General features: G+C 30.3%; 2 protein-coding genes across 2 annotated transcripts; both read left to right on the forward strand.

Moving 5' to 3' along the window:
• Positions 1–633: 633 nt before the first annotated feature.
• Positions 634–12,954, forward strand: nt5dc3 (5'-nucleotidase domain containing 3). Its single transcript, XM_051100272.1, has 14 exons — positions 634–1,007; positions 1,878–2,062; positions 3,335–3,409; positions 3,490–3,545; positions 3,956–4,046; positions 4,363–4,500; positions 5,019–5,079; positions 6,904–7,006; positions 7,132–7,233; positions 7,427–7,508; positions 7,599–7,685; positions 8,826–8,966; positions 9,300–9,364; positions 10,743–12,954. The coding sequence occupies exons 1-14, from the start codon at positions 725–727 to the stop codon at positions 11,008–11,010; spliced, it is 1,737 nt and encodes a 578-aa protein (XP_050956229.1). The 5' UTR covers positions 634–724; the 3' UTR covers positions 11,011–12,954.
• A 269-nt stretch (positions 12,955–13,223) lies between these two features.
• Positions 13,224–16,632, forward strand: LOC127156170 (opsin-VA). Its single transcript, XM_051098904.1, has 4 exons — positions 13,224–13,542; positions 15,729–16,057; positions 16,136–16,381; positions 16,519–16,632. Exons 1-4 carry the CDS (start codon positions 13,224–13,226, stop codon positions 16,630–16,632), a joined length of 1,008 nt encoding a protein of 335 aa, XP_050954861.1.
• Positions 16,633–21,676: the final 5,044 nt, after the last annotated feature.

Consider the following 21,676-nt stretch of genomic DNA (forward strand, 5'->3'; position numbering starts at 1 on the left):
ACATGAAAAAAAAATCTACTCAGCTGTTTTCAATATAATAATAAATGTTTTTGAGCAGCAAATCAGGATCATGTGACTGGAGTAATGATGCTAAAAATTCAGCTTTCAAATCACAGGAATAAATTACACTTCAAAATATATTCAAATAGAAATCAGTTATTTTAAATAGTGAAAAATTTCAAAATTTTACTGTTCTGCTTTACGTAGGATCAAATAAATATCTTTAAAAAAAAAAAGTAAAAATCTTTCTGTTCAAAAACTTTTGACTGGTACTGTAAATATTTCTTAAATCTATACATAAATATACACAGTACACACATATGTAAACACAGACTTTTATTTTGGACGCGATTAATCGCGATAAATCCATTTGATTTGTAACTCAGCACTCTGTAACAGTTATTTGTGGTAAATTACATTTTTTGTGTGTTATTATCGCCTAATTCAGAGTTTCTCTAACCATTTCGGATCTTTTATTACTTAAATTATGAAATAAATAAATAAGATACTTATTTAAAAACGTAACTATTCTCTGGGTTTTAATCTTTTTATTTTAAATAACGGCTATTTTTGTTACTCCGGACCTTTATTATGAAAAATTAGCCTTTCAACGTGCAAACGGAAGTAAGCTTGTGTATATTTGTGACTGTGTTGTAGAGAATGTATAACTGTTAGCTGAACGCTCTCGCCTGTCAAACCGAAGGCAGCTCTGGTGCGGGGAAATATGCCGACCTTGTCCTTGCCACTTTCAAACCTGCTCAAAAACAAGGAGGGTTTTAAGAGACTGATCGCGGACTTTAAGTATTTGCACTCTAGAAGCGGGATATGGACCGTCAGCACCAGCGCGCCGTGGATCTCGAGCTCCCGGGGACCGAATTCTGCTCTCGTGTCCCGGAGACAGGCTCCTGTGGGACAACTGACAGCGGGGAACATGTGCACCAGCTCCAGTGACGACAAGACCAGCTGGCTCTGGTCTGTTTACAATGAAACCAAACAGCAAACGCAAGGTTAGTTTAGATAACGTTACGTGTTATAGAAATTCATGGTTTCTTTTAAGACGCTGGTCAGCTGTCGGAGGACCAGAAGGCTTTTTGGATGTTGTATACTGACCATACATCTTTTTTTTTTTCTATTCAATCCTAGTAACCTATATTGTACTGTATTATATTATATGGGCTCCACGATTTTAGTTATACTCAACTCTAGTATAAAATTATATGTGCTACGTCATGATTGGACATCATGCTGTTATATGACTATAATACATTTATGTACTTGAGAATCAATTTTTTTAAATATATATATTTTTTTTACATCTGCAGTTGTTTGTAATACATGTAAGTACTTGCATAATATAACATTTTATATAGAGAGAACTGTAAAATGTTAGTGTCAGTGTTATTATATTAACATACTATTGTAGTATTTATCAATTCTCTTATTTTTATGGTTTTAGTAATTTTATATAATTGTAATTTTGTTTAATGTCTGTGTAGCTTGAATACATTTTTATTTCAGTTTCAAAATTAGCAGTTTTAGTATTTCACCTATAACTTATTTTATTTTTCCTGAATTTATATGTTCATCTAATATTTGCGTTTTATTTGTTTCAGCATTATTTTAATATGTTTAGTAATTTAATTACTAAAAACTATTTTGAAGAGTTTTTGTTTTAGTTAACAATAATACTGGCCATGAAAACCATGCAGGAATATTCATACAAATACGTACTTTTCATAATTAACGTCTCACTACAGGTTAATCAGTAATCATTTTAGTTTTTGATTTATTATATTTATTATAACTTGGCAAACAGGGGAAATTAAAGGGCTTAGTTATTTATTAACAAACACTTTTTTTTTCTTTTTCCATGGCAGATTTAATTCCTGTGATATCAAACAACTTTGTAAACCCAGATACCATCTTTGCTAATAATCAGATGAGTCTGCAGGACATTGAGATCTATGGTTTTGACTATGATTACACACTGGCGTTTTACTCCAGTCATCTTCACACACTAATATTCAACATCGCCCGAGACATCCTCATCGACGAGCACAGGGTGAGTGATCCATTACTTCATTTTATGCATGAATGGGTGTATGTGTGTATATTGTTTTTTTTTTTGTTTGTTTGTTTTTTTAAATCAAATGTAAATTTATGTCCCAGTCACATTTTCATGGTTAAATGAGCAATACTTGCACTACCATAAAAATATATATATTTTTACATTAACAATGTAATCAATATTCTATTTATTAAAGTCAAGTGTGAATCTCATCAAGTTAGTGATTTTAAGCATTTTACATTTGTTCTGAAATTAATAATATGAAAAAATTCTGTCTTTAAAAAGTCTTTAAAAAAAATGAGTGCTTTAAAAAATTTCTTATGTTATATTTTGTAATATTGACTTTTTTTTTTTTTTCATCCAATATTTTGAGGAGGCACTGCCTCACTTACTGGCAGTAAGTGCCAGTACTCACTCTCTTATGCTCATCAAGGCTGCATTTATTTGATCACAAATACAGAAAAAAATGTAATATTGCAAAATGTTATTACAATATAAAATAATTCTTTTTATTTTAATATACTTTAAAATGTAATTTATTCTGGTGATGCAATACTACTCCAGTCTTTCGTGTCACATGATCCTTCAGAAATCTTTCTAATATGCTGGTTTTATTATCATTTTAATTATCGGTGTTGGAAACCAATATTGGAAACTAACCAAATATTTTTTTTGGTACCTGTGATTCTTTTTTTTTCAGGATTCTTTGATGAATAACAAGTTAAAAAGAACAGCATTTTTTCTAACAATGTAAATCTATGCTGTCACTTTTTATTAATTGAACACAGTTGTTTTTTTTTTTCAAAAAAAGAAAGAATAAAAATGTACTGACCCCAAACTTTTAAACAGTAGTGTATGTTGTTAGAAAACCTTTCTATTTTAAATAAATGCTGTTTTGTTTAACCTTTTATTGATCAAAGAATCCTGAAAAAAATATATCACAGGTTTCAAAAAAAATATTAAGCAGTTCAACTAATTTCAACATTGATAATAAATCAGCATATTAGAATGATTTCTGAAGGATCATGTGACACTGAAGACTGGAGTAACAGCTAATGAAAATTCAGCTTTGCATTACAGGAAAAAATATATTTATATATTTAATATATATATATTAATATATATATATATAATATATATATATTAAAAATAAAAACCATTATTTTATATTGTAATAACATTTTACAATTTTGATCCCAAACGTTTGAGCGGCAGTGTATATATATTTTTTTCTGAATATCTTGTCTCTTTCTGTCCACATAACAGTATCCAGAGGGACTGAGGGAATATGATTATATACCGAATTTTGTGATTCGTGGTCTGCACTATGATGTCCAAAAGGTACATGTCCACTCCTGATCTACTGTAGATAAAAATACATTTTGGCATACATTTTGGCTAACTTGTCATCTGGTTAATAGGCCTTACTGATGAAGATTGATGCCTTTCATTACATCCAGCTGGGTACAGTGTACAGGTAGTGAAACAAACATATCTACTATGATGTTTTTACTATTTTTAAACATTTTAATTAAAGGGATAGTTCACCCAAAAATAAAAATCCTGTCATTAATTACTCACCCGCATGTCTTTCCAAACCCGTAAGACCTTCATTCATCTCCTGAACACAAATTAAGATTTTTGATGAAATCCGAGAGCTTTCTGACCCTGCAAAGACACGTTCAAGGCCCATGTGAAACTATATATTATATATATCTTTTATATATCTTAAAAATATCTTAATTTGTGCTCTGAAGATGAACAAAGGTCTTATGGGTTTGGAACGATATGAGGGTGAGTAATTAATGACAGAATTTTAATTTTTGGGTGAACTATCCCGTTCATTTCAGGGTAGGTTCGCTTATTGTCATTTGAATGTACCTGTAGGGGTCTTAATCCTGTGCCAGAAAAGGAGGTCATTGCGATGTACGAGGGCTCCCATGTACCCCTCGAGATCATGAGTGACTTCTATGGCAAGGTCTGTAAGCTTGGGCTCTTTTGCATGTCTAGAGTTTTGTTTGAGGTCCTAAAATTGTGGTCACACAGAAAAAACAGTAGTGACGTCAGAAGCACCGCTCACACAGGAATCTCTTTTAAAACCAGCAGCTGTCTGTTGGTCAACACAGTGAATTCACTTGACCAACTTGGATGCTTTGCGAAATCTGCTTGGGAAATATTTCGCCTTTACGTGAAATTCACAATCGGGTGGATTCCTGGATTTCAAAACTAAAATTTTGAGAAGAGCAGTAAATGTGACCATTCTTAAACACAGCTTTTTTGATCTTCCCATACAGAGCTCTCACGGTCACACCATGAAGCAGTTCATGGATATCTTCTCCCTGCCTGAAATGACGCTGCTGTCATGCGTTAATGACTACTTCATGAAGCACAACATTGACTATGAGCCTGTTCATCTTTATAAAGATGTCAAGGTACAGTTGTTGTATCAGAAGTGGACTCAGTTTCCACCAGTGGAATCAAGATTTCCTTCACCAGTATCAGTTTCTAAGGAAACCAAGAGAGTGCCGTTGTATTTAGAGATCTCTCGAGCACACATTTCGGATAAATATGGCTCCTGAAGGTGCTATTTAAGTTCGTAGTGAGCGGCATGGAAAGGAGCAGGCTAATTTTAGACGAACCGTTTGGATGTGCCATCTGTGCCACGTGCCTGGAGGGAAGCGGGGTTATAGATAGGCAGATGTCTTTTATTGGGTCTGAAGATCAGTGTAATTAATAAAAGACGCACACCATTGCTCTTACGTTCAGTCCTGTCCGTAATTATGAATTAACAAGTCTCAGAGGATATATGACTGTCCCCAGATGAAATGAGTGAGAGTTTTAACAGGAGGTGTCTGGCAGTGCATCAGGACTTTGTGTGTTGTTTCAGTGGAGAGCATTGATGTTACGCTGGCTTTGATATTCTGCATCTGGTCTGTTTCTCCTTTCCCAGGAGGCCATAGGAGATGTCCATGTCAGAGGGATTATGTATAGAGCGGTAGAGGCTGATATTGGTAAGTTTCAGAGTTCTTACATGGACCTATGCGAATATATATATATATATATATATAGTTTGCAAAATATAAAAGTAAATATAAAAATAAGAATAGTATTACTGTAATATACAATATAAAGTATAATAGTATATGCAATGAAAATTAAAAATATATTAATAAAATATATGCAATATATATGCAAAATATAATAATAATAATGATAATAATAATAATAGTATACTGTAATATATGATAGTATATGCTATAATCATATAATATCTTTTTAATTACATTTATTAAATCTATTTTAATTAACTGTTATTATTATTTTCATCATAAATAATTGAAATAAGTAATAAGTAATAAATAAGTAATATGTAGTGTAATATACAATGTAAAAATGTAATACAGTGATATATAATAATAATAATATTATTATTATTATTATTATTATTATTATTAATACAACATTATTATTATTATGATTATTATTTACTAATTATTATTTATATATTATAATATGTAAATTTAATTTAATATTAACTTAATACTAAATAATAATTATGTACTGTAACAAAGTGTAATAATATATTGATCTGCAATAATATTACTATAAAAAATTACTATATTAAATGTATTAATATATAATATATTAATATAATAAATAGTATTACATTGTATTAATAATAAATATGTACTGCAATATGTAATATTTATGTACAATAATGTAATATAATAATAATAATAATAATAATAATAATAATAATAGTAATAATAATAATACGAATAATAATAATAGTAGTAGTAGTAGTAAGAAGAATAATATTTAACCTATTTTATCATTAACACCAATTATGTACTGTAATATGCAGCATAAAATGTTTATTCACAACAATGTAATATAGTAATATTTATATTTAATCTATTTGATCATTAACACCAATTATTATTATTATTATTATTATTATTGTTATTATTAATTCTATAATAATAGTGTTATTATTATAACATACCATATAAATGTAATATTTTGATCTGCAGTAATAGTAATAACAATAATGATTATTATATAATTTATAATTATAGATTATTATTATTATTATTATTATTATTATTATTATTATGTTATATATATTATACAATATAATATATTATATTTTAGAATTAACTCATAATAATTGCATTTGTTTAATCTATTTTATTAATAATAATAATTTTGATTATTATTCATATAATAAATAGTATGAAATTGCACTAATAAATATGCATTGTAAAATGTAGTATAAAATGTAGTATTTATGTACAACAATGTAATATAATATTTATTTTTTATCTAATTTACCATTAACTGCAATTATTAATAATTGTATAATAATAATAATTATTATTATTATTATTTAATAATAACAATAGTTTATTTTTATTATTATTATTTTTATTATTATTAAATATGTAACATACCATATAAAATTTAATAATATATTGATTTGCAGTAATAATAGTAGTAATAATAATAATTGGATTTGTTAAATCTATTTGATTAATAATAATAATAATTATGATTGTTATATTATTAATATAATAAATAGTATTAAATTGTATTCATAAAAACTATGTACTGTAATATATATTATAAAATGTACAATAATGTAATATAATAATAATAATACTATTTATATTTAATGTATTTTATCATAAACAACTATTATTATTATTATTATTATTATTATTATATTTTATATGCTGTATGTATGTGTACCCCTTACTCTTTAATAATTATCAGTTCAAATCACACAATGTCAATATTCTTGTAACGCCTTGTTTTTTTTTTCTTATGTGCAGAGAAATACATCTGTTACGGTGAACAGACACATGCTGTTTTACAGAAGCTGTCTAGGAACGGAAAGAAGATGTTTTTGATTACGAACAGCCCATTTGATTTTGTGTAAGTGCGAACGAGATACAAAATCGAAAGTCACAATACACATCAATGCACATAAAAACACATATCACATTCTGCTCATATGAAATGTTCTTTTCAAATAAAGTCTTTTAATGTCTTTATTGTAGAGATCGAGGCATGAACTACATTGTTGGTAAAGACTGGCGGGACCTGTTCGATGTTGTCATAGTGCAGGCCGACAAGCCAGGCTTTTTCAATGACAGGAGGAAGTAAGTTCCAAAATCCCAAAGAAAGCGCCGGCTCTGGCAGTGTTGAATCGCTCCTAAATCAATGTCATTCTGACGTAATTACAGCCTCACTCACAGAGTCACTCACAGTGACCTTTGAGAAAGTATTTAAGCATGCCAACCTCTTTTAAATCCAAAAAGTATGTGTATATGTGTGTTTTTCCGGTTTCTAAAGACCATTCAGACGAGTTACTGATAAAGGCGTGCTGCTGTGGGACAGAATTCACCACCTTGAGAAAGGGCAGATCTATAAACAGGTAATATTTCATTCACCGGTGTTCAGCTGCCAACTGTTTCTATTCTGTAAAAATGCCGGAATCTGATCTGTTCACTTTATCTGTTGCCAGGGAAACCTGTATGAGTTTTTGCGGCTTACAGGCTGGAGGGGCTCAAAGGTTTTGTACTTTGGAGATCACATTTACAGCGACCTTGCCGTAAGGATCATATTCTGTCGTTTTCTGCATGTACACAAATCAACTTTTTGATTTGATATCCTTTTTCTATTAAAGGAGAAGTCCACTTCCAGAACAACAATTTACAAATAATTTACTCACCCCCTTGTCATCCAAGATGTTCATGTCTTTCTGTCTTCAGGCGTAAAGAAATTATGGTTTTTGAGGAAAACATTTCAGGATTTTTCTTTTTATAATGGACTTCAGTTGTGCCCCCGATTTTGAACTTCCAAAATGTAGTTTAAATGCAGCTTCAAAGGACTTTAAATGATCTTATCTAGCAAAACGATCAGCCATTTTTTTTGAAAAATAAAAATTAAAAAACTTTTTAAGTACAAAAGCTCATGTAGCACAGGCTCTGGGATGTGCGTTCATGATGCTACGAATTAGTGATGGGTCGTTCTAGAACAATTTGTTCATTTTGAACGAATCTTCAATGTGACTCGGGAAGAACGAGTTGTCTCGGGGAGTGATTCATTCAGTCGCGCATGCGCAACATCCTATTAGGTTCTGTACTGGAATTAGTTCACCTGTTTCGAGTCTTCGGGTTTTTGGAGTCGTTCGTTCATCTTATGGGGCTGTCACATGATTAATGAACGACTCAGACCTGAAAGCTTTTGTGCTTAAAAAGTATACAAATTTTTATTTTCCGAAAAAAAAAATGACCAATCGTTTCGCTAGATAAGACCCTTTTTCCTCGGCTGGAATCGTTTAGAGCCCTTTGAAGCTGCATTTAAACTACATTTTGGAAGTTCAAAATCGGGGGCACAATTGAAGTCCATTATAGTCCTGAAATGTTTTCCTCAAAAACCATAATTTCTTCACAACTGAAGACAGAAAGACATGAACATCTTGGATGACAAGGGGGTGAGTACATTATTTGTGAATTATTGTTCTGGAAGTGGACTTCTCCTTTAAGTGTATTTCTTATCAGAAGTTGTATTGTCGTATTTGTCATTTTGGATTCTAGGATAGCAAAGTATTGGCAATAGTTCTCTTATTAATATCATTTGCATGTCATTACAAAGTAAACATGTGTCAACATGCCCTGTACTGATATCTAAGACAATGATTAGATTATGCATATGTTGATGTAATGAAAATGAGTCATGATGTGTGTAGGACCTGACCCTAAAACACGGTTGGAGAACAGGAGCGATTATTCCTGAGCTGCGTAAAGAGATCAAAATCATGAATACTGAGGAGTACGTGCACACTATGACCTGGCTACAGGCCCTGACTGGACTGGTGGAACAAATGCAGGTCAGACCACCAGCAGGCGCTCTAAATCACAAAACCACGCCACAATTTGCTACTATTTTAAATAACTAATTAAAAATGAGCTATTATTTGAGCGTTACAACATGGCAAAGGTAATCTTAATGTAGCAGACATGAACATGCAAATATCCGATATTGACGAATTAATAAAATAATAAAAAATATCTAATATCGACTGGTATACGATAAGCTACCAGTATAATGTGTTTTTTGTTTGACTTTAATGATTTCCATTTCTGTTTTTTCATGTCCATATGTCATTTCCATTTGGCTAGTTTTGGGCTAGTTATGAAGTTGTATTTTCTTCATGTTGCAGGTGCACCGGGACCCTGCATCACAAACGGTGATTCAGCAGTGGATCGACGAACGGGAGGAGATGAGGTAAGTATCCTTAATATTTTCCTATTAAAGGGATAGTTCACTCAAAAATAAAAATTACCTTATGATTTACTCACCTTCAAGCCATCCTAGGTGTGTATTTAGCAAAAGCTAGAATTTGCGGTTTATGAAGTTTGAAATATGAATATTTTTCTTACACAACTGCACCGATTTGCCTCAGAACACTTTTATTATCCCCCGGGAGCTGTGCGGAGCACTTTTTATGATGGATGGATGCAATTTTATTGGACTTCAGCATTTTTGTGTATTTGAACCATTTCCAACTTTAACTGTACGACTTTTTTTTTCAATTTTTCACACTGAGGACAACTGAGGGACTCATATGCAACTATCACAGAAGGTTCCAACACTCACTGATGATTCAGAAGGAAACGATACATTAAGAGCCGGGGGTGAAAACTTTTGAACAGAATGAAGATGTGTTCATTTTTCTTATTTTGCCTAAATATATATTTTTTTCATTTAGTACTGCCCTTCAGAAGCTCCAGAAGATATTTATATGTTTCCCAGAAGACAAAATAAGTTACATTTATCCTGATCTTCAACTTTAAAAAGTTTTCACCCCCGACTCTTAATGCATTGTTTTTCCTTCTGGAGCATCAGTGACCGTTTGAACCGTCGGGTCCCACAAATTCTTTTGTTTTTGTGCGTTTTTGTGTATTTGAGCCGGGGGGTGAAAACTTTTTGAATTTGAAAATTAGGGTAAATGTAACTTATTTTGTCTTCTGGGAAACATGTAAGTATCTTATGTAGCTTCTAAAAGGCAGTACTGAATGAAAAAATATGATATTTAGGCAAAATAAGAAAAATGTACACATCTTTATTCTGTTCAAAAGTTTTCACCCCCGGCTCTTAATGTATTGTTTTCCTTCTGCAGCATCAGTGAGCGTTTGAACCTTCTGTAATAGTTGCATATGAGTCCCTCAGTTGTCCTCAGTGTGAAAAGATGGATCTCAAAATCATACAGTCATTGGAAAGGGTTCAAATACACAAAAATGCTGAAAAAACAAAGAATTTGTGGGACCTGAAGGATTTTTCTGAAGAATAGCGGGCAGTTTAACTGTTCAGGACAAACAAGGGACTAATGAACAACTATCTCTAAACAAAAAAATTACAGCTGTGTATCATTCAGGTGACACAGTGTTAAGAATCAAGCGTCATTTTTATAAATAATATTTTCTCTTGTGGACTATATGTAAACATCTTTTATGTGAAATATCTTATTCAGGTCAGTACTAAATAAAAAATAACATGCATTTTGTATGATCCCTCTTATTTTGGGAAAATAATTAACATTTTGCAGATTCTGCAAGGTGTATGTAAACTTATAACCGCAATTGTATCTAATTCTTACAAACAGGTTACGGACCAAAGACATCTTCAATGCCCAGTTCGGCAGTCTTTTCCGCACATACCACAACCCAACCTACTTCTCACGCCGTCTGTCCCGCTTCGCTGACATCTACATGGCGTCCCTCAGCTGTCTGCTGAACTACGACCTCCAGCACACCTTCTACCCCAGACGCACACCCCTGCAGCACGAGTCCCCTATCTGGCCCGAGCAGACCAGCACCGGAGCCATAAACATCCCCTTCCAGAGCCAAAGGACGACCACCGGAACCGAGTAGAGATGCTGTACAAGGCTTTAAAATTTACGCACAGAACAGCTACTTTCACATTATATCACTTTAATCAGATGTAGTTTCAAAGACACGTGCAGGTGAGTTGCTACATATATCTTAAATTGTAGATCTGTGCTGTGGTACACGCAATCTGTGGATACTTTATTTTTGATACTGTGTAAAACACTCTGTATGGACGAGAAAGTACTTACGGAACTTTGTGGTGTTTTAATGTGCCTCGTACTGTAAGCGAGATTTTATTTTTGTAGTTTGTAGCGTTTCTTTCATCATTGGCCTTCATGAAGCTTATCGATAGAATGAAGGAGATAATACTTGACACACAAAAGTGAATGTACCTATGAAAGGATTAAAAATTAGTCGTTTTTGAGATGAACCTGGTTTCAAGAAGCTAATGATGAACAACTTTTGTTAGAACCAAAAGGGAAACTCTCAGGAAGGCAGATGGACACTATTGATTTTGAAATGATTATAAAAAAATTCAGTGTTTAATGTTTTAAAAAGCCTTACATACTGTTTAGCAATGTGTGATGATAATGTACAACTGGCTTCAAAAATTTTAAACCACTAGTGATTTTTTTTTTTTTTTTTCTCCCTCTCATATTAAGCAACAGTTTTCAAAATTGATTTTTTTTTTATATTAGCATTTATTAGAATGCTGATTTGCAGAAAACATGATGGAATTGTGGAATCCAGTCATGATAATGGAATTTACTGTATAATACGGAATGACATGGAATTTGACAAATTTTGGATGAATAAATCAAAAGTTGCAACCCTTTTATTATCAAAATAAAAGTTTGGTTTAACTTGAAGAAATTGTTACAGAAATATATGACTTGATGTAATGATAGTACTCCTACTAATATTAAAATGATTATTAAAACATAATTTTTTTAAGGAATATTTATCATACAGAATTTATTTACCAGAAAAAAAAATTAAATACACAACACAGTAATTCTGGAGAAAACCTAAAATAAAATAACAATAATAAATTAATTATTTATAGAATTCATTAATTAGAAATGCTTTTGATCTATAAATTTAATGAAACCATTAAAATGGAATCTAGAAAATGAATAGAAAACAGAATTTGAGAAAAAAAAAATAGAAGGTATTTAATATGTAATTTGTTAAATTTAATAAATTTCTGGAAAAGTTTCATGATTTTAATTAGATATGATTTTTGATTAATAAAATGTAATTTATTCATTACAACAGAGTCTAGAGAAATTAAAATGGGGAAAAATGGAAACCAGAAAAATTAAAATGGAAAAACAGAATTTTGAAAAAAAAAAACTGAATTTGGGTGGAAAAAATTCCAAATGAATTTAGGTGTTTTATTTGTTATTGTTAATTATTATTATTATTATTATTTAAGCAATCCTAAAACTTTCTAAGTTTAAATTTGTTTTTGAATCTTAATTTTTCATTGTGGTTTCAGATTTTTGGTCCCTGCTGTATGTTTTTGTCGAATGTCGACATTGTGTAAATGTTTAGAAATTAACATTATAGCTGAACATATATATAGTTGCTGTACAATGAGATTTTTTTGTGACTCCTAAAGTGAAGGAGCATATTGTACTGTTTCATTTTATGATCGCCTAGAGGGCATTTCTGCTTACATGGTAAATATATATTTTTGACTTTTCATATTGTTTCAGTATACTGAACATGGTATTGTATGAACGTTTGCATCGTGTTTTGAAGACGCCAGTATTGGTTGGATTTTGCTTTGTTGAAACTGAGAACGCACAGTAGTTTTTTTTGTTTGCTTAGCTTCTTTTTATTGATACTGAAGGAAGGACTGTTATGACGCTTTCTTTGCCTTTGTCTTTTTTTTTGACACTGTTCAAATGGGTTTATGTGTTGATCCTTATTTGAAGTGTATTTTATTTGGGATATTTATTATAAATTTAATCAAACTGACATTTTGTGTGTGTGTGTGTTTCACTTATTATCCATATATAATTATCTTCTAACAAAATCCCAACAGGCTGCTTTGATAAATAAGATTATTAATTAGACACCAAAGAGTCATTTGACAAATGGCCTTTAACAATTGACCAGATGCTTCAGATTACTGTCTGCCGGTTTTAGCTGTAGCTGCTACCTGATCCCTTCTTTTAAATCTGAAAATATAATAGTCTGATTAGCTTTAAACGAAACGCCCTGCTGTCCGGACTTCATCTTCAACCATGGAGAGCATCTCTACAACAGATACGGCCATGACGGTGCAACCTACTATCTTTCCACGTGTGGGCTACAGCATACTTTCATACCTCATGTTTGTAAACACATTACTTTCTGTGTTTAATAACTTGTTGGTGATTGCCGTGATGCTTAAGAATGTACATTTTCTCAATGCCATGAACGTCATCATTCTCAGTCTGGCCGTGTCAGATCTCATGATTGCCACTTGCGGCTCTGCCATCGTCACCATCACTAATTACCAAGGATCTTTCTTTTTAGGCGATGGATTTTGTGTTTTTCAAGGTTTTGCTGTGAACTATTTTGGTGAGTACGGATTCAAAAGGATCATGGTTATTTTATTTGTTTTATGTTATATGATGTGTCCCCAAATATGTTGATTCCCTTTCTAAGGACCCCCCCCCCCCCTTATAAAATGATATATATATTTGTATTACTTTTTACCATTACTATAAATATTACTTAAATACTTAGTATGGTATTTAAACATGTTTAATAACTGTAACTGGATAATAAAGAACTATATGTATATATATATATATATATATACATATATATACATATATACATATATACATACATATATATATATATATATACATATATATATATATATGTATATATATACGTATATATATATATATATATATAATATTTACTACTACAACTATTACACATTTGTATAGTTTAAATATAACAATAAAAATGGCTTTATATTAAGGCTATAATAATATATTTTCGCTCTCTCTCTCTCTGTATCTATCTATCTATTGATCTATCTATCATATATATATAATACTAAAATTATTACTTCTTTATAATAGTACTTATAATATTTGTAGTTTAAATATATATATATATATATATATGCTAAAATATTACATATTTATAATGGTAATGTTATATACTTTTATTAAAACATTTAAAAATGGTATTTTATATTAAGGGTGTTTTAAGTATATATACATAAAAATAAGTAAAAAAATAATATATATATTTAATTATAGTATTTCTTTAAATGTAATGTTAAACAAATTACATTTTTACACAAAAAATCTTACATATGTATAAAATTAATATTATATAGTCTAAATATAACGTTTAAAAATGGCTTTTATATTAAGGCTATTGTTTTTTCATGTGGAAATCACATTTAAAATGTGTGAGATTTTTTTTTTTATTTAAATATTTTACATATATATAAAAAGTTTAATGCTAAAAATATTACATATTTATAATAGTAATATTATATACTTTTAATACAACATTTGAAAATTCTAATATTATATATATATATATATATATATATATATAATTATTATTATTTTTTTATTTTTTTTTTTTAATTATAGTGTTTGAATTTTTTGAGGTAATGTAAAAAAACTAAATGTTTAATACTAAAAATCTGTACAATATTACTATTATTAAGTTTAAAAACAACATTTCAAAAATGGCTTTTATATATTAAATGTTATTTAAGAAAAATAAATGTTATATACATATATATATATATATATATATATATATATATATATATATATATGTATGTATATATGTATATATATAATTTAAATGTTTAATACTAAAAGTAGCAATTTTAATTTATAATAATTAGTTTATATAAAGAAATATAATATTTTAATATACATTTTATACATTTCTATAAATTATATAATTTAATAAATTTTCACATGGAAATCTCATGTGAAATGTGCTAATTATAGTATATTTTATAATATTTTTAAATATTTTTAAACATTTAACTATAAAAATATTTAATAATTTTATAGAATTTATATAAAATGTTTAATACTAACACTTTTACTGTTTCATACTAAATATATACTAAATACTACAGCTATTACTGTTTAATACTAAAACTATACTAAAACTATTACTTATTATTTTAATTTAGACTATTTATATAGTTTATATAAAAATTATAGAAATGGTGTAAATTTATATAAATTTATTAATAAATAAATATAATTTTATATAAATTTTCATGTGGAAACCCTATTTAAAATGTGTGAGAATTAAAAAAAAAATGTAATTATAGTATTTTAAATTATTTTTAAATATTTACAAGTTTAATACTAAAAATGACATATTACATATTTATAATAGTTTTATTACATGCTTTTAATACAACATTTAAATACAATACAAAATATATTGTTAAAATATATAAATGTTAATAAATATATTATTACAAAATATATATTTAATACAACATTAAATGTACTGTTAAGGCTATTATTTTTATATTATTTCGCTGCTATGATTACATTATCTGTACTAAAACCTGTAAATGATAAAAAACCTGTATCTGTATGTAAAATATAATAAAATACCGGTTAATATCATGATTTCTGACCAGTTTTTAAGCTAAATGAAACTGACACAACACTTTTTTTGTGATGTTGTAATCCTGAAACTCTACGTTTTATATTCTACACATGCAAAGCAATAAAATCTGCCTTTCTTTCTAGGTCTGGTGTCTTTGTGCACACTCACATTACTGGCATACGAACGGTACAACGTGGTCTGCAAACCCATGGCAGGCTTCAAGCTGAACGTCCGCAGGAGCAGCCAGGGTCTGCTGTTTGTCTGGCTCTATTGCCTCTTCTGGGCTATCTTTCCACTGCTGGGCTGGAGCTCGTACGGGCCAGAGGGCGTCCAGACATCCTGCTCATTAGGCTGGGAGGAGAGATCCTGGAACAACTACAGTTACCTCATCTTCTACACGCTCATGTGCTTCATACTGCCCACCGCTGTCATTGTCTACTGCTACAGCAACGTCCTCATGTCCATGAGGAAGGTAGGCGACTCATTCTTAGTGCTGAAAAATAAGAAAGACATTTGCCATATCAATGCAAATAACGTCTCATAATTTCAGATCAACAAAAGCATTGAACTTCAAGGGGGGGAGAATTGTTCTGAGGACAATGAACATGCGGTACGAATGGTCTTGGCCATGATCATCGCATTCTTCATCTGCTGGTTGCCCTATACTGCCCTTTCTGTGGTTGTAGTTGTGGATCCGGAGATCTACATCCCACCTCTGGTGGCCACCATGCCTATGTACTTCGCCAAGACCAGCCCCGTCTACAATCCCATCATCTACTTCCTCACTAACAAACGGGTCTGTTACAGTGCCTGAATCTTCTTTGACAGACTGTATATTTGTTTACAGTATCCACCTTATTTTGGAATAAGGCTGATAGTAGGCCTATTGTGAAATAAATTACTACAGTCTTTCTTTGAAATATGTTTGTCCAGTTTCGAGAGTCATCTCTGGAAATCCTGTCCTGTGGTCGATACATCCCTCGTCACACTGGTGGTCTAATGATGTGTTCAATGCAGAGGAGCCAAAGCAGGATTAATCCAGTCTGATCTGAGGTCTGTCAGTGCAAATCATTATGTATTACTGCTTGTATACTGAGTATGTTACTAATATATATTACTTATCAACCTTTATATATATATATATATATATATTCGATTAAAAAAATTATCTAATTAATTGAACATTTTTTCTAAAATTAATCACAATTAATCCAACCTAACATTAACGTTTTTAATTATACTTTTATATTGCAGTAATTTCACATTCAATCTTCAAATTAATGTAGAAACAACATAAAGTAAGTATATTTTTAGTTTTTGTTTTAATGCCATCTTTTTATGACTGAAGGCAATTAGCACTGATACCAGCTGATAACTTTATGATTTTTTTTTCCTAATATTTAACCATTGACTATGCCCATTCAACATTACAGTATAATTGAGAGCTATCAATTTAGCATTTATTATAAAAAATAACTTAATTAAGTGAACTTTAAACAATCTTCGCATAAACACATTATAAAGTCATATAGCTTACCTGTGCCCTTCAGCCAGAAAAATAGCCTTATTTAATAAAGTTATCAAACACTGAATTCTAAATTAAATAAAAATAAAGCTTAAAACTACAGAAGTTTGACAGATATCACAGCAGCTGGTTATTAGAATATTTTGGCTGCTGTTACTTTAAAATCTGAATTTGACGCGGATCTGACACTGCTTTGAATGTGTCTCATAAATAATAAATACTTAGTCTACATGCACAGTTTTAAGGCAGCTTTAATTGTCTTTTTTGTGACTTAATGGCTTAACACAATTGCGAGTTTAAATCTTGCAATTCTGACTTTTTTTTTCTAAGAATTGTGAGATATAAACTTGCGATTGCGAGTTATAAAGTCAGAATTTAAAGATACTGTATAATTTCAATTCTGACTTTTTTTCTCAGAATTGCGTGAAATAAACTGAGATATAAAGATATAAAAAGAGATATAAAAACTTGCAACTGCAAAATCAAAGTTAAAAAATTGCACCTTTTTATCTCGCAATTCTAACTATTTCTCGTAACTGCAAGAAAAAAAGTCAGACCTATGAGATACAAAATTGCAATTGCCAGAAAAAAGTCAGAATTGCGGAAAAAGTCAAAATTGTGCACTGTAAAAAATAAAAAGTTGAGTTAACTTAAAAAATTAAGTTAATCTGCTGCACAGCAATTTTGAGTTTACTCAACTTTAAAGGAGGGAAGTTGTGCCAACTCATATATAAAAGTTCAGTGAACTTCAGTGAAGTTGAGTGAACTACCAGTCAGAGTTGGCACAACTTAGTTCTTGAAGTTCAGTAAACTCAAAAAAGCTTTGCAGCAGATAAGCTTAAATTGTTAAGTTGACTCAACTTAAAATATTAAGGTAACCAGCTCCAAAGCTTTTTTGAGTTTACTGAACTTCAAGAACTAAGTTGTGCCAGTAATTTTTTGCTTGAAGTTCAGTAACCTCAAAAAAGCTTTGCAGCCGGGTTGCTTTAGTATTTTAAGCCAACTCAACTGCATTTTTTACTATTTAACTGTATGACTTTAAATCTTACATCCAGACTCTAAGCCACATTGTATGCTCCTCCACATCCTTTAAGAATACAAATGCATGCAGTATATGAACAATACTGTAAATATAACACAAACAAGATTTTGTCATCATTACAGAAAGTATTTATTGGCATTCTGCAAAATGAACACAATTCAGCTTTTCTCCACAAAAACTATTATGTAACTAGGATGTGACTATTTACAATAAAAACACTCTTAAACAAAAAACACACACTTAAAAATTATTTTTTTTAAGTGCCAGAAAAATGTAACATTAAAAGTATTAAAATTCTGCAGCCTTAAATAAAGTTTTAAATCAAAAGTCACAAAAAAACTTTTATATAATTTAAAGGAAGCTAAACTTTACCGTCATTTTAAACGTTCATCTTGCTCCATCTATTATTTTGGTGCATCCATAATGCAACAAACACACTGGATCAAGAAGCAAAATATTTCAACTATTAACACAACACTTAAAGGAATAATTCAACCAAAATTATTCTGAAAATTTATCATTTACTCACTCCCATGTTTTTCTAAACCGTTGTTCACACTCAACACAAATATAAATATTTTAATGAAATTTGAGAGACTTCTATCCCTGTATTGAAAGGCTGTTCACCCAAAACTTCAAAGCGTTCATAAAGAGATCATAAATAATTAAATAAATATATAAGTTTAAGTCTCCTGAGGAGACGCAATTGTAGGGATGCATGAAATAGGATTTAGAAAATAGTACATTTGAAAATAGTTTATTTTCATTAATATTAGTATATTTATACCTTTGATACTAGTTTTACTTATTAATATTATTTACATATATTATCTATTAACATTGTTTTTCCTATAATGTATTTTAGCCTGTATTAGGGTTTTACACACTCACACAAAAACTAAACAAAACAGCATGTAGTTTCAGTTAGGTACTTTTATTTTTTTTTAATTGACATGAGCTTGAAGCAAAAATGAAAATGCTCTAAAAACAGTTATTGGCTAAATACAAATAATAAATGACAGTTGACAATGAACATGAAAAAATACATCAGAAAGTAAAAATAGAAATAGAAAATAAATGACAAAATTTCCAGGAATAATGTATCTTCAGGATCCTCTGTAATGCCTTTAAGCCCATCAGTGTGGTGTGATTGAGTGGCAGTTTCTCTGCAGATGATGAGGTTGTGAATATGATGCATCTGAAATACACAGTTGAGTTTACAGTTAAAGAGTGTCCATGTGTTTATGTAAAAACAATTATGCTTATGAAGGCCATAAGCAAAAATTGACATATAAGCAGTATGCCCTTCAAAATATTAAAAAAAGAAAAATATTGGGATAGTTTTATATAGCTTTAACACTTAAGCATAGACTCGAGTAATAATTTTACGAAAAATCTAACAATGAATAACTTCATTACCTCTATTACTTAGTGGAGAAGATGGTCACACAAAAAAGAACCTAAAAAAAAGAAAAAGACATTATTGGCAATGGGAAACAAGTTACAATATGAAAGTTAACATTTTATAGACATTGTAAGAAAGAACTTCACCTGTTGAAACTGTGTTGATAGTCTGTGTAGCTGGATAGTTGATGTCCAGAAAATGAGTAATGAGGTGTTTTGACAGTTACAATTTTTTTTTTTTAAAAAAGCCACGAAAAAAACAAAAAACAAAAAAAACCTAAACTCGGTTCTAAATAGACCTTTAAAGAACCATCTTTTTAGAGTGTACTTATAATGCAGTGCTAATTGACATAGCTTTTAAGCTATCACTGTATAGAAAACTAAAATATAATACAATTTCTGTTTTTTTTTTTTTTAATACATGTTATATAAGGCTCAAACTCACAGCACTTGCAGAGATGGAGCAGCATTTAGTGTGAATGTAATGTGATCACGTCTCTTCAGAAGACTTTGTTTAAACCATTCGATTCTTATGTATTCGTTTTACAATCTCTTTATGAACATTTTGAAGCATCAGAATTTTAGGTGAATAGTTTTTCAGTGAATGGACAGAAATATCTCAGGTTTCATTAAAAATATCTTCATTTGTGTATTAAAGATGAACAAATGTCTTATGGGTTTGGATCGACATGACGGTGAGTAAATGATGACAGAATTTTCATTTTTTTTGGATGATCTAAATTAAGCCAAAGAGGACAGCAACAGCAGTGGTAAGGCCATGTATATATTCCAACACAATCTGCATCTCTAGTACTACATCCTAGGCACCTTTAGGTTTGAGTGGATGACAACATCATCTTCCAGTAATAGTTAAGATGCTCATCTTCATCCCCTTGGTGTGGACATCCTCTGGCTTCGTGTCCTGCAGTAAAAAAAAAAAAAAAAAAAAGAATTATATTTCCTACTAAATATTGACATTAAATGTTTAAAACATAACAAAAATAATAATAATAAAATTCTGGATAACGACTAGTTTTTACCAGTACAGAAATAAGTCAGAAATAATACAAAAAATACATGTATAACAAAAAATACTGCATATCTTCACTGTATGGAATAAACTGACTCTTACTGAAGCTGCTAAATTTGTTCAGTCAAGAGGAGTGAGTGTTGTCTTTTTATTTATTTATTTTTTGTAACATTAACGGAACAAATATCAGCAGGTTTATGAGGCTAACGTTAATGCACGGATTAAATTTACTGACACGCAGGCGATTTTATCTCTCCGTTGACTCTCATTTCAGACCTACAAGTGATTGTTTATGTAAATAATCACATTTTGACATAACTTTATGTGTATTTGACAATTTAAGCGAACTAAGCTGCCACAGAGAGATGAATCTGTGATCGCATATTTTCTGCACGCTTCGGTTGTGTGTCAATAAACACGTTTATCATCTTACACGTCTTGCACTTTCACATATTTGCACCAGTATCGCGGCATCACAAAAAAAAAAAAAAAAAAGCAACTGTGTTCCAGATAAACTAGTAAGTTATATTGCCTAGCACAACGAAATACAACACATAATTAACCTCTATCTGGTTAATTATACACTCGTTTAATCGACATAAACATTTGAACTGTATCTATAAAAATATATCTGTATACATACCTTGCAAATGCTAACATTAGCTGATCGTGCTTGGGAAAAACAAAGCTAGCTAACTAGTTTGCCGCCAGACTTCATTCAACAATGTTTATTCTTTCTTTAAAGAACATTACAAACCTAACTGTGTAGTTTATTTGGCTTACTTTCTATATTAAATCTGTGTAGAAAGAACTTACCTTAAAAGAAGACATCCACTCCCTTTGCCATCGTTGTTTATGTTTGAAGCAGTAAACTCCTTGTATAGTTCAGCGACGGCACTTTGCGCATGCGCAATAATGTCAAGTTGACCGCTCAAATGAAGAAATAAAAATACCGAGTTTGCTCAACTTTCTTATTTGTGTTCATTGAGAAAAATATAGTAAACATTGAGTTAACTTGTTTTTATGTGTAAACTCAACATTTTGCTTAAAAATGTGTCCACTTGACTTACATTTTTAAACTGAGTGAACA

The sequence above is a fragment of the Labeo rohita genome, chromosome 25, assembly GCF_022985175.1.
Source record: "Labeo rohita strain BAU-BD-2019 chromosome 25, IGBB_LRoh.1.0, whole genome shotgun sequence".
NCBI lineage: Eukaryota > Metazoa > Chordata > Actinopteri > Cypriniformes > Cyprinidae > Labeo > Labeo rohita.